Here is a 12,753-nt window from a genome sequence, read left to right as displayed (position 1 = left end):
AACACCAAAAGGGAAAAAAACCCATACAAGCCACCAAAGGCTAGAGCAAAGGGCACACTAAGGCCCTTGTTGAGTACTATGCTCAAGCAAAATCAAATACAAACCATGTCGATCATATCATATCATGTCCTGTCACATCAGGTACTATGTGAAAGTAGGAAGAGAGCTGGAACTGGGACTAGAACTCAGAATCCAAAGCCCAGCACTGTAGTGTCTCATCCATGAGTGGCGAAAATGTCTAGGATCTATGTCTGTCTGGCCGTCTCACTATAGCCCCAATCATGGCTACTAATGAAATCAGACTAGACACCGGGAACGAAACCGGATAGTTGGTATAAAGTAAATTGCTTGATGTTTCCGAATTAGTCCAACTGCCTATCCTCTCAGCATAAACCGTGTATCTCAGATAGGTTGTATTCAGATTGGTTGGTAGTATTGGAATGTAATCATTATCTGGAGTGACAAAAATTTCCAACCGGGGAATCAACCCAATAATACCATCTATTACTAGTAAATAGCGCAATACATTCTCGTGAATTTCCGCTATTTTGATATCTGACATCATTGCTGTAGATAAAGATTACACGGCAATAGCACCTATGTAAACAACTAAGAAGATCATAGCGGAGAAGTCATAAGTAGTTGATCAATAAATGTATGTTTAAGTACAAATTCACGTGTCAATCCATCCATATCGTCTGGAGAAAAAGAAAAGTCGATGTCTCATGCTGTGGTGGCAGAGGGAGACGTGGTCTCCTTGATCTTTGAACCCACTGAGCTATATTCAGAGTGACCCCTCGTCTCGATCGGTCTCTTTGAGGAAAGCTGTGATAAGTCAAACCAACGGTGTTTGACAAGTTTCATTTATGAGGCACTTAGACATCGTGAGAAAATACTCCGAAAACGGAGACAAGAGCAGAAGACTTCTTCGGTTGATCCCTCTCAGAGCTCTATCACAGAGTTCTTTCAGCTAGATCACATGGACTCCCACGAGACGAGGCGTCGACATGACCGTGACCTGGAGTCTATGACCCGACAGCTCAAACAGAGGGTCGACACACAGATCACACTTGGAGACATCTTTTCCTTGTTTAGAGTCGGAGCCCCAACTGACGGGGTCACAGTAGCCCTGGTCAGATGTAGAGCTACGACCAGGAGACATGCTAGGACCGCACCTTTGAGAGGCCGACAGCACTCTATTGCCGATTTCATGCCTCCACTACCTCATCCATCTTGATATCTTGCTGTTGCTGATGCTGATGATATTGATGATGATGTTGAGATTGATTTATAGTCGACCATTGACATGAGTATGTTGTACTTAGGACTTAGTACTGCCATTCTGTATTTTTGCATTTTGCATTGGTATGGATGCTCGTTTAGTAGATCCACTACCACAGCTGGTTGTATAAGGATTTTCACAGTCTTATAGACCCATCGGTCTTCCGAAGACTTAAATAAATTATATTTTCTTTCTTTCTTTCTTTTTGGTCGCTCTCTGTGTCACGGGTAGCCTCTGCAATCCTCTCTCGGCAATCCATACTGCTCACATATCAGCTAGCTCCTCCTCCTGAACCCCATTGAGTCCTGGAGTTGACTCGAATGCATAGAAATTTGTGAATGCCATTGTGTCTCATTAGCCTTTGCATCTTGTGGTCTGGTCCCTTCCTGCTGCTTCTTGATCTGTCGCAGCAGGGTCTCCTTGTGTCGGTGCATCTCAAGTAGATAAAGCCCAATGTAGACTTGGTCATGGAAGTGGATCAGTCGCAATAGTGGGCCGAAGCCAATCCCATCCTGATAGAGACCGTGGTATCGCTCCCGAATCTTGTAGAAGGCTGGGCAGGCGCAAAGAAAGTGCCCCTCTATCTCAATCTCTCCTAGCATGCATAGCTCTCTGGGTATACGTGCTGCTCTCCCTATCTTAATCCTCAGCTGATGGGATGAAACCCGCATCTGCCTAATGGTGATTCTGAGTGCGTGTGAGGCTCCTCTATCCTCTAGATACTGGGGTCTGATGATGAATCCCTCCTCAGAGACTCTCAGGAAATGGTCACGTTAGAACTGGGTCTTGGTGAGGACCTTCTGATCTCCCTCCCAAGCCCGAGGTGTGAGGAGCTGGAGGAGGTCTAACCGTATGACACTGTTAATCTCATCTCGTGGGATCGACTCAAGAGGTGCATCCATACTGGACTAAAAGGGAGGGAGCTTGTCCATCTGAATCTTGTGTCTAGCAAACCATGTGGATACACATGCATACCGTATGTCCACCCCGCTCTCATCTAGTCATGTGGATGACTCCAGAGCCAGCCTTAGTAGTCTCCTCTGGAGTAACTCCCAGACTCTGTGAATGAATATCAATGTCTAGAAGATGGCATCAGTCTAGTGGTGTCATGGTGAACTTTGCTTGTACTATCTCATGAAGAGAGAGAGAGAGAGAGAGAGAGAGAGAGAGAAAGAAATTTTATTAGAGTCTTCAGAAGACCGATGGGTATATTAGACTAAAAGAAAACCTGATACAAATCCCAGTAAGTGTGGAGCTACTAAAGGAGCATCATCACCCGTGCTGAGTCCTAAGTCTGATCATACATAATCAAATACATCTGATTGTGACAATGAAAAGAAAAATGGCTGGAGCGGGAGCAGAATCCCCCGTATGTCATGTCGCCCTAGCTGGTGCATAGCCGGTGATGGGAAGCTGGCGTCTGTCAAGGGGTGCCGTGCGTCTGGGTCTCCTAGAGGAGGCTCGACGCAAGACCAGAGCGAGTGTGACTCCTGTGGGACGTGCCCTGGGTCTAAACAATGACAAGAGGTCCCCTAGAGTGATCTATGTGTCCCCTCCATGCCTCGTGTGTCGTGCTACGGTCGTCAGGCCGGGGTCTTTGTCATGTTTGCGTCTAGAGGCTAGACGATCAATATCACTCGATGGGAAGAGCTCTGTGATCCTGCTCTGAGAGATGTTTAGTGGTGTGGCCATGCCCCGTTGCTTGAGTAAGTACTCTGTGTGTTGGACCCCCTCGTGAATAAAGGCCGCTGGGCATCTTTGATATGGGTAGGCGAGGAATATGGAGAGGGCTCTGAAGCCGTCTCTGAAGAGACAGTGGTAGCGACCTCAGATCTCGTAGTACACTGGGCACTCGAAAATAAAATGCTCCTCCGACTCAACCTCCTGACGGTCGCACAATGTGCATATGCGATGCTCCCTATGTGGAGGCGGTGTGACGATACCCGAAACTATTCGATGGAGATCCGTAGTGAGTTAGGCATGTGAAGCTCAATGTACCCCAGTGGCGTGACGAATCCCTCCTCCGAAATACGAAGACAGTGATCTCTGTAGAAGCTCAGCTTCACTGGAAGTTCCCTCATCTCCAACCAGGTCCTAAAGGTGTGTAGCTGCAGGAGATCCTCTCGAATGACCTGGTTGGTGGGTGGGAATACTGGAGGGGCATCCAAAGTGTACTGAAAAGGAGGTATCCTATCGATGTGAAACCCCAATCTCACAAACCATGTGTGAGTCCGTGCATACCAGCCTCACTCGTCTCCCTCTGCTGCCAACCTCATGGAGGAATCAAGAGCCAACCATGCCAACCTCTGTCTCCCTGATGTGTAGTTCCCATATGATGTAACCCGGTGTAGATATGTGATGGTCTGAAAGGCTGCATCTAGCTGGAGTGGAGAAGCACCAGATGGTTTTCCCCAGATCATCCGTGAGAGCATAAGGATCTGCAGACGCTCTACCCGTGTCCACTCTATATCTGACATGTCAGGTCCCCAACAAGGGCTACCATACATACCGGATGGTCGGACCAAGGAGTCAAAGAGAAGAGCCTTGGTCCGAGGGTCCTGGAAATGGGAGTGGAAGCACTGTCTCTCTAGCCGAGCCAGTGAGACATATCCCCTGCTTAGTCTAGCCTGCATCGCTAGTGTCATCGTGAAGGTCGGGCTGAAGAAGATAAGAGTGACCCACTGAAAGTAAAAGTAAATTGCTTATGTTGCATGTTTGCTCGAGAGGTATTAAAGATCATGACCTTGGTCTTGCCAAGGTTGACCTCCAAATCATGGGATAAACAAAAAGCCTGCAGTGCGTCTAGGTGTGGCTGGAGCCCCTCGGGTGTGGATGATAAGAGTGCCACGTCATCTGCATAAAGAAGAATCCTAATGATGAACTCGGCAAGTGAGCAACCGGTCCCTCCGGAAGCCCCCATGAAAGTCTCAAGCTCATTGATGTAGAGCCCAAACAAGGTTGGTGATAAGGGACAACCCTGTTTGACTCCTATGGTGCTCAAGATCTCATCTGTCTAACCTGCGCCTGTCCAAACTCTGCTTGAGACTTTCTCATAAAGTGCCATGACTGCCCAGATGATCTCTTGGTCAAATCCCAGTGCTTATAGGCGTGTGATGAGTGGAGCTCTAGGTAGCGTGTCAAAGGCTTTGTGGAAATCGACAAAGAAGCAATATACCCTCTCCTTTCGTGATCTGGCCTCCTCTATGACACTCCTGAGTGTGAGTATGTGATCCATAGTCCCGTGGTCTCGCTTGAAACCAGCCTGACCCTTTGCTCTAAGCCCTCTCATCTCTGCAAACAGGCTGATCGACGCATCCAATATTGTTGCATAGATCTTGGACATCACATGTCCAATCATGATAGTCCTATAGTTACTCGGGTCCATGGGATCCCCTGTCTTGTGAATGGGAGTGATGGTGTTGAGTATCCAAGTGTGGGGGAAGCTAAGGCAACCAGCGTCATCGAATAGCATTGCTAGGATCGGGGCTAACGTTTCGATTCCATATGCGATAAACTCAGTGCATAGCCCCTCGTGGCCCTTAGCTCGGCCATTGTGCAGTTTCAATGTCGCGTCCTTGACTCCCCCTCTGGTGAACAACGTGCAAGTGGTGGGGTGAGGTGTGTGTATGAGATGTGGAGTAGGTTGGTGTGGGACATCATAAAGATGGCGTGCATACGTGTGCCAAACTATCGTGTTGGCTCAAGGAATCTTTGCCAAAATTCCTTAGAGTTGTTGCTGTACAAGATGTTCAACAGCTCCTCCTCATTTCGACAAAGAAATGTCTGCTTCTTCCGACATATGAGACATCGGTAGTTGCGTACCGTGTCTGGTGTGTTTGGGGGTTGACACCTGGTGTCAAGTCAGAGTTGTCGTTGAAAAGCCTTGCACTCCGCATCGTACTAGTTGTTGCAGGGTACAGAACCAAGAGGTGGTGGTCTAGTGGACCGTGTGGTGTGGGGAAAGACATGGAGGGCAGCCTCGTGGAGTGTGCGACTAATCAGGGCAGCACGGTCCTCTATGAGTGGTATGTGATCAATGTAGGTTAGGAGTCTCTTTAGGCGTCCAGACTAGAGGCTGTGATCAAAGTGTATGTCGTGGTAGGTGCTGTGCGTCATATGTGGTTGGTGTGGTGTGGTTAACTGTGAGGTGGCAATAGTTTATTAAAATCTTCGGAAGATTGATGGGTCTATGAGATTTTGAAAAACCTGATACAATGAGCTGTGGTAGTGGAGCTACTAAAAGAGCATCCACACCAATGGATAATGCAAAAAATGCAAATTGGCAATACTAGGTCCTAAGTACAACATAGTCATATCCCGACTATACATATCAATCTCAGCATCATTGTCAACATCATCATAACCATCATCATCATCATCGTCATCAACAGGACATCAGAATGGATGAGGCTGTGGAAGTGGAGGCATGAAGTCAGCAATAGAACGTTGTCGCCTTCTCAAGGGTGCAGTCCTGATACGTCTCCTAGTTGTAGCTCTGCGTCAAACCAAGGCCACTGTGAAACCCATCGACCCTAAACAAGGAGGGGATGTCCCCAAGCGTGATCTGTGAGTCAACCCTCTGTCTGAGCTGTCGGTTCACAGGCTCTTGCTCACAGTCATGTCGAGGTCTCGCCTCGTGGGGGTCTATGTGATCACGCTGAAAGAACTCCGTGATAGAGCTCTGAGAGGTATCAGTCGAGGGAGAAGTTTGCTCATATCTCCGTGCTTGGAGTATCCTATCACGGTGTCTGAGCATCTCATGACTGAAACCAGCCAAGCATCGCTGGTCTTGGTAGGAGAGGACACGGGCCAACATCTCATAACTATCTCTGAAGAGGCAGTAGAAACGTCCTCTGATCTCATAGTAAACGTTTTAACGTCTGCAAGAGGCCTCACGGGCCTATGAGACAAAGTACTGAGGGAAAGAGAGAAAGAGACAAAGTACAAGCCAAAAAGTACTCATACAAGCACTGAGAGAAAGAGAGAGCTCATTTAATATCTATGGACCAAAAGATCTACAGGATTAATGGGACCAAAACATCTATGGGATCAATAACTAGCTTTTACATCCTTGGTTCAAAATATTGACAGGATTAATGGGACCAAAACATCTATGGGGTCAAAACATAGCTTTTACATTAAATTGCCAACATTGGAGTTACGTGTCATCTGCTACAGTGTCAAGCTCACGTATAGATTTTAAAATCTGCCCGACTTTTTCAGACTGCTGCTGCTCTATTGTGAGGTTCGGTGGCCTTTTGTTTGATGTGGAGACTAGGCTCCTAGGGTCTTTTTTATAGGATGTCTGCCAGCCACCCTTCATGTGGGCCAACAATGCCCTTTTGGACAGGCAGACCAGCCCATAGATGGGCCAACCTGATGGCCCCGCTGACCCTCAAGACTGGCTGAGCAGCCTCTGCTGGTTGACCAGGTGTGCCCTTCTTCCTGGCTGACAGGCCTGTCTTGCCAATTGCTTCTAGGCCTTATGTAGGCCCTTTCTCCCACTCTAAGCTGTTTTGCTGGGCCTTTTCGAGCTTCCAGCCCCAAAGTCTGTCCTTTATATGTGATCAGGCCTGCCGCTGCCCTTTTGCATGCCTATTCATGCAGTCATGATGGGCCATGTCTGCAGCATGCTCTTTCTGTGCACCCAGGCCATGTGGCTGAGAGGCGCCTATGTGGCAGTCTTGTTGCTGCCCTTGTGGCCTTACATGCAGACCATAGATCTGTTTTCTCTTGCTGCACATGGAACTGCCCATGTGATGGCTCTCTTGCCATGTGCATGTGCCCCACATAGCGCCTACAGGTTGTACCCATATGACCCCTCTCCACATAGGATTGGTGGTCCTCATCTGGGCAGTTGCCCGGATTTTGGTTACCATTATACCTTGTCAATATATTCCTTCCTCACTCCGATGCACCCTTAAGATATCTGTGTGGTTTCTTAGCTGGTTGCTTCAGAAAGGTTTTGTTACCTTACAAAGCAGTTGCTACAACTATCATATGGAGAAGCTTCTGCTCTTTGTTATTAGTAATTTTGCTGCTGCATATTTTGTCCTAGTCACTGACAACAAGGTCACTTAGAACATAATTTCCAGTAATCACATGCAATTCATCACCACAACTGTGACAGGCTGACAAACACTATGAGGATAGAGAAGTGAAAGAAACAAAGGCAAACAATATATCTGCTGAAGCTGTCAGGAGCCATTCTATGGAAATGCTCTCTAGCGCTGCATTTGTGAAGGGAAATTTGTGCACATTTGTAGTATTCATATTGGGATTATAGATAATGCTAGGAGCTAGCGTAAGAAGTTATCGTTGTATCAATGACACCAGAAACCTTTCTTTTGTTAAAAAGTTGTGAGAAAGAAATAAACGGTGCTTCTTTTCTGATAATGTTGATGTCTCCTTCAGGTAGTCAAGGTTCTGGAGGATGTGGGGGCTATCACCTCAAGTCCCCATGAAATGCTGCCATTGGGTGAAACAGCTGCTTCTTTTCGGGGAGTTAATGAACTGTGGTTGGCTTTTGCATTTTCAAATCCAAAGCTAGTGGATCTTAAGCCAGCGCAGTTAGCCTCAGTTTGTGGAAGTTTTGTTTCGGAGGGCATTAAAGTTCGTTCTGATATTGGGCTCAGGTATGTATTTATCATGTTTCTTATCGTCTGTATGTTCTGATTGTAAGTGGGGTTCGTTCTGATATTGGGCTCAGGTATGTATTTATCATGTTTCTATCATCTGTATGTTCTGATTGTAAGTGGGACTGAGAGAATTGTAATTTAATATGTTATTTTCCACATTACACAATTCTACTTTTGCTATGTAATTATTTTATTGGCAACTAAGAAACAACCTGTGAAACATGTTGAATGTGTTGGCATTTGAACCTGATTCTGTTACGACTGTGTCTGAATGATCTAGCGACATCTACACACCTTCAAGCGCAGTCGAAGAAGCAGTTGATGCTTTGACTGAGCAACTTGAATGGCTACTGGAGGTGCAAGACAAGCATGGAGTGTCGGTGTGTAATTGTCTTATCAATATCAGGTTTACTTATATTCCTTTTGCAGACAAGGGTGCTTTTACTATATTTGTTTTCTGACCTTTAGTCTCCTCTTATTTGGCAGATACCTTGTGAGTTAGACGACCAGTTGTCTGGTTTGGTTGAAGCTTGGGCCTCTGGTGTGACATGGAAGGAATTAATGGTGGATTGTGGTATGGATGATGGTGACCTTGCACGTCTATTGCGCCGTTCAATTGATCTACTTGCACAGGTTAGATCTTGAGGGTCATTGTGCTGGATATATATGCCTATTCCCTAAAATGTCATTCACAATAATATCCAGCTATTCATGAACTCCTATTTTCTATGGTGTTGATGTAGGCTATCTCATGGGCTATCCATCGATGCCACTTATACCTTGGTATGAGCCTTGTAGGCCTAGTTATAGTTAGTTAGGACTATTAGGACAGTAAGTTTATGTACCATCTAGGTCAATTAGGACACTTAGTCCAATTAGGGCAGTTAGCCCTAGCGTTTTGTTATGTTGGCTCTCCCTTGAGCCTCCACACTTCAATTTTGCAGCAATCAATTACAGCATCTCGTTTTTCTCCATTGTGCTTTTTTTTTTGAGCTTCCATTGCTTCCAACACCCAACAATGGTATCAGAGCAAGTCGGGAATCCATTCCCTCATGCATTGACAGCTTTCCCAAAGTTGTTTGGCAATCTCTGGAGCCCTCATTCTTGCTGGTCGTGTTGGTTTTCACACTCCCACGAGTGTTTGAGACCTTTCCAAGCAATTTTGTCACGAAAGATCTCATTCTGATGCAAAAAGATCGCATTCTGGAGCAGCAATTGTGAAGGAGATGCATTTTGGAGCAAATCTGAGCAATTTCTGCAGCAAAAACCTACATTTTGGAGCAAATCTGAGCAATTTCTACAGCAAAAACCTAACTGTACGGACCTGTCAGAAAATCCGTACAGGTGTACAAACACCGTCAGAAATTGTGTTACAAAGTTCCATACAACTATGTTAGAAAATTCGTACAACTGCGTTAGAAATCTGTACACTGCGTCAACAAGCATTTACTGCAATACGTGGAGCTGCCTCGGGGTGCACGCCAATCATTTTTCAGGTTTCTCAGCATTTCGGAGCTGCCTCGAGCTGTGTGCTAGTGTTTGGAGCCATTTGGAGCTGCTAAATTGATCCGGAGACTTCTCTTTGAGCCCTTCACCCCTCATTTGGCATCCCTTTGCCTCAGGCTGCGAGCTTCTCTCCATTGGATCTCTTTCACTCCATTTCTACGTGCTCTCCTCCTCGTGGGAGCACTTCTTTTGCTGTAATTTTTATTTCCAGCCCTCATTTGCTCGCTTTCAGAGCTTGTCAGTGATGTTCATCACTGGGTAAGCCGTTGTTGCATTGGCTTTTTCCAATTTCTGCTTCATTTGCATTTTGGAAAGGCCTCGTGTTGCCTTTGGGGATTTTTTCTTGCAACAGGTACACCTTGGGACAGCAGAGTCTTTTGCAGACATAAGCTTTGAAGCTTGGGCAGTTTCAGATGTTCGTGATGTTCGGTTCTTTGATAGTGGTACTAGCAAGCACATCACTTCCTACAAGAAGTTATTCAGCTCATTGGAGCTTACATCTAAGGGGGGCAGTGTCACATGTGCCAATAATGCATCATATACTGTGAAAAGTATTGGGCGAATTGCTCTTACTTCTGTCTCTGGTGGTATTGTCACCCTAGAGCATGTGCTTTATGTTCCAGGCATTCGTAAGACCTCATTTCTATTTCAACCATTGCTACATGTGGCTTTTAGGTTATTTTTGATGGTGTGAGGTGTGCAGTGTATGATGTTACACATGCCTTTACCCTGGTTTTGACAAGCACATTGTCTAGCGGTCTTTATAGACTTGATACTTATGATAAATGTTCAGATGATGATGCTGCACTTGCCGATGCACATGCCTTTGCTATTGATTCTACCATGGCAGATACTCATTTATGGCATGAGAGGTTTGGACATCTCAATTTTGGAGCACTGGTAAAGTTATATAAGGAAGATATGGTGGTGGATCTTCCCAAAATGCATATGCCTACCAAACATGTTTGTGAACCATGCTTACTTGGTAAGATACACCGTGCTACATTTCCCAAGGATGGGAGGGTTGGTGCTTCACATAAGCTTTATTTGGTTCATAGTGATGTTTGTGGACCCATGAGGGTTGCAGCTCTTGGGGGGTTCTACTATTTTGTTACTTTTATTAATGATTTCACCAGGTACACTTGGATTTTTGCATTGAAATCCAAGTCTGATGTTTCTTCATGCTTCAAGCACTTTATTGCCTTGGCTGAGAATGTGAGAGGGCTCCACATTGCTCAGATTAATATAGACAAGGGGGGTGAATACATGTCGAAGGAGTTTGCTGTTTTTTTGGCTTCCTGTGGCAAATGGCCAGATGCATGTTGAAAGTCAAACATTTGCCTAATAATTTGTGGTTGGATGTGGTTATGTGTGCAAATTACATCTTGAATAGATGTCCTACAAAGGCATTGCAGACTATCACACCTTATGAGGCTTGGATGGGTCGTAAGCCTTGCATTTCCCACATGAGGACTTTTGGATGCTTAGCTTATGGTCATGTGCCTTCACAGAGACGCACTAAGTTGGATGATAAAGCTATTAAATGCATTTTTCTTGGATATAGTTCAGAGAGCAGGGGCTATAAGCTATATCAGCCCCGCACGGGCAAGTGTTTTGTCAGTCGGGATGTTGTGCTTCATGAATCTTCCACTATGCCTTTGCTGGAATTTGAAAAACAGCCCGTTGTTGATGCCCCCGACATATTTGACAGCTTGATGCCTTTGTTTCCATCGGATGCTTGGGATGATGTTCCATATGAGGTTGTCCCTCCTCCATGTGTTGGTCATTTACAGCCACATGTGCATGCAGAAATTCAGCCTGATATGCCTATCATTGATCATGATCATTTGCACAAGGCTCTTGACCAAGAAAGAGCAGAAATTCAGGAGGCTAAAAAGATACCCCGTTGGCTCCTTGACACATTAAAAGACAGCAAACAAGACTCTCCTCTGCCAGCCCGTACGAGAGCAGTTGTTCGGAAGGAGCATGCTAGTTTTGTTGCTTATGCTTTGGTTGCTACAGCATGGAATGAAGAGCCATTATGTCATCAAGATGCCTTTCAGAATGATTGGTGGATGGAGGCCATGCAAGCTGAATTGGATTCTATCCATCATAATGACACGTGGGAGTTGTGTGATTTGCCTTATGGCAAGAATGTCATTGGAACTAAGTGGGTTTACAAGATCAAATGGAAAGCTGATGGTTTAGTGGACTGTTACAAAGCCCATCTTGTTGCTAAGGGCTATGCTCAGCAGCATGGCATTGGCTTTGAGGTGACTTTTGCTCCCACTTCCAAGATCACTACCATTCGCATTGTTATTGCCTTTGCTACCCACTTTCATTGGTAGATACATCAACTTGATATTAAGACAACTTTCCTTCGTGGGCATTTGCAGAAAGAGGTCTATGTTTCCCAACCTCCTGGCTTTGAGGTTGAAGGTTCCGAAAGCAAGGTATGCCGCTTGAAAAAGGCCCTCTATGGATTGAAGTAGGCACCTCGGGCTTGGTATTCGAGAATTCATTCTCATTTGCTCACACTTGGCTTTCAGAATAGCCCTACAGAGGCTACCCTTTACATTTGCAAGCGTGGGATAGATTTGCAACGTTTTCAGTTTGAGGATTGCAAGCCAGTATCCACACCATTAGAGACTGGTTTTCACTTCTCTTCTAAGGATGGCAGCGGTACATGTGATGTCACTCTCTATCTGGTTGTTTAATTTACCTATGCCATACGAGACGTGATCTACAGTATGATGTCTCACAGTTGAGCAGATATATGCACAGTCCATTTATGCACCATTGGCATGCCGTGAAGCGTTTTTTCATATATCTTAAAGGCACTCAGCATTTAGGCCTTCTTTATGAGGCTGATACTTCACTTGTCATGCATGGGTTCACTGATAGTGATTGGGATGGTTGTTCTAACACTCGTGTTTCACATAGTGGCAACTGTTTTATGCTTGGTACTTCATGTGTTTCTTGGTTGAGCAAGAAGCAGAGTATAGTTGCTACTTCTAGCTGTGAAGCTGAGTATAGAGCGGCTTTTACAGCTACAGTGGAGTGTGTTTAGCTTCGGAAGCTACTTGCAGATCTTTGTGCATGTCAGACTGCTCCTACCGTCATCTTCACTGATAGTCAGAGTGCTTTGGCTGTCACATGGAATCCAGTTTTCCATGCTCGTACAAAGCACATTGAGGTTCACTATCACTATGTTAGAGAGCGATTATCAACAGGTGATATTGAGTTGTCTTATGTTTCCACTGAAGACAACTTGGCAAATGCTTTTACGAAGGCTCTACCTCAACCTAAGTTTGAGGCTTTTTGGCA

The 12,753-nt window shown here is 45.5% G+C and overlaps 1 protein-coding gene across 1 annotated transcript in view; it reads left to right on the top strand.

Annotated features, from left to right (window-relative positions):
* Nucleotides 1–12,753, top strand: part of EMB25 (DEAD/DEAH box helicase) — a 253,561-nt gene that overhangs the window by 193,916 nt on the left and 46,892 nt on the right. Inside the window, exons 13-15 of the mRNA XM_087396283.1 lie at nucleotides 7,697–7,917; nucleotides 8,201–8,300; nucleotides 8,407–8,553. Coding sequence (XP_087252409.1) covers nucleotides 7,697–7,917; nucleotides 8,201–8,300; nucleotides 8,407–8,553 — 468 coding nt within the window. The remainder of the gene's footprint in view (nucleotides 1–7,696; nucleotides 7,918–8,200; nucleotides 8,301–8,406; nucleotides 8,554–12,753) is intronic.

Source organism: Dipteris shenzhenensis, chromosome 25 (genome assembly GCF_047967505.1).
Source record: "Dipteris shenzhenensis isolate YYH24624 ecotype China chromosome 25, Dip_SZ_1.0, whole genome shotgun sequence".
Classification (NCBI taxonomy): domain Eukaryota; kingdom Viridiplantae; phylum Streptophyta; class Polypodiopsida; order Gleicheniales; family Dipteridaceae; genus Dipteris; species Dipteris shenzhenensis.
This window is presented reverse-complemented; position numbering and strand designations above follow the sequence as displayed.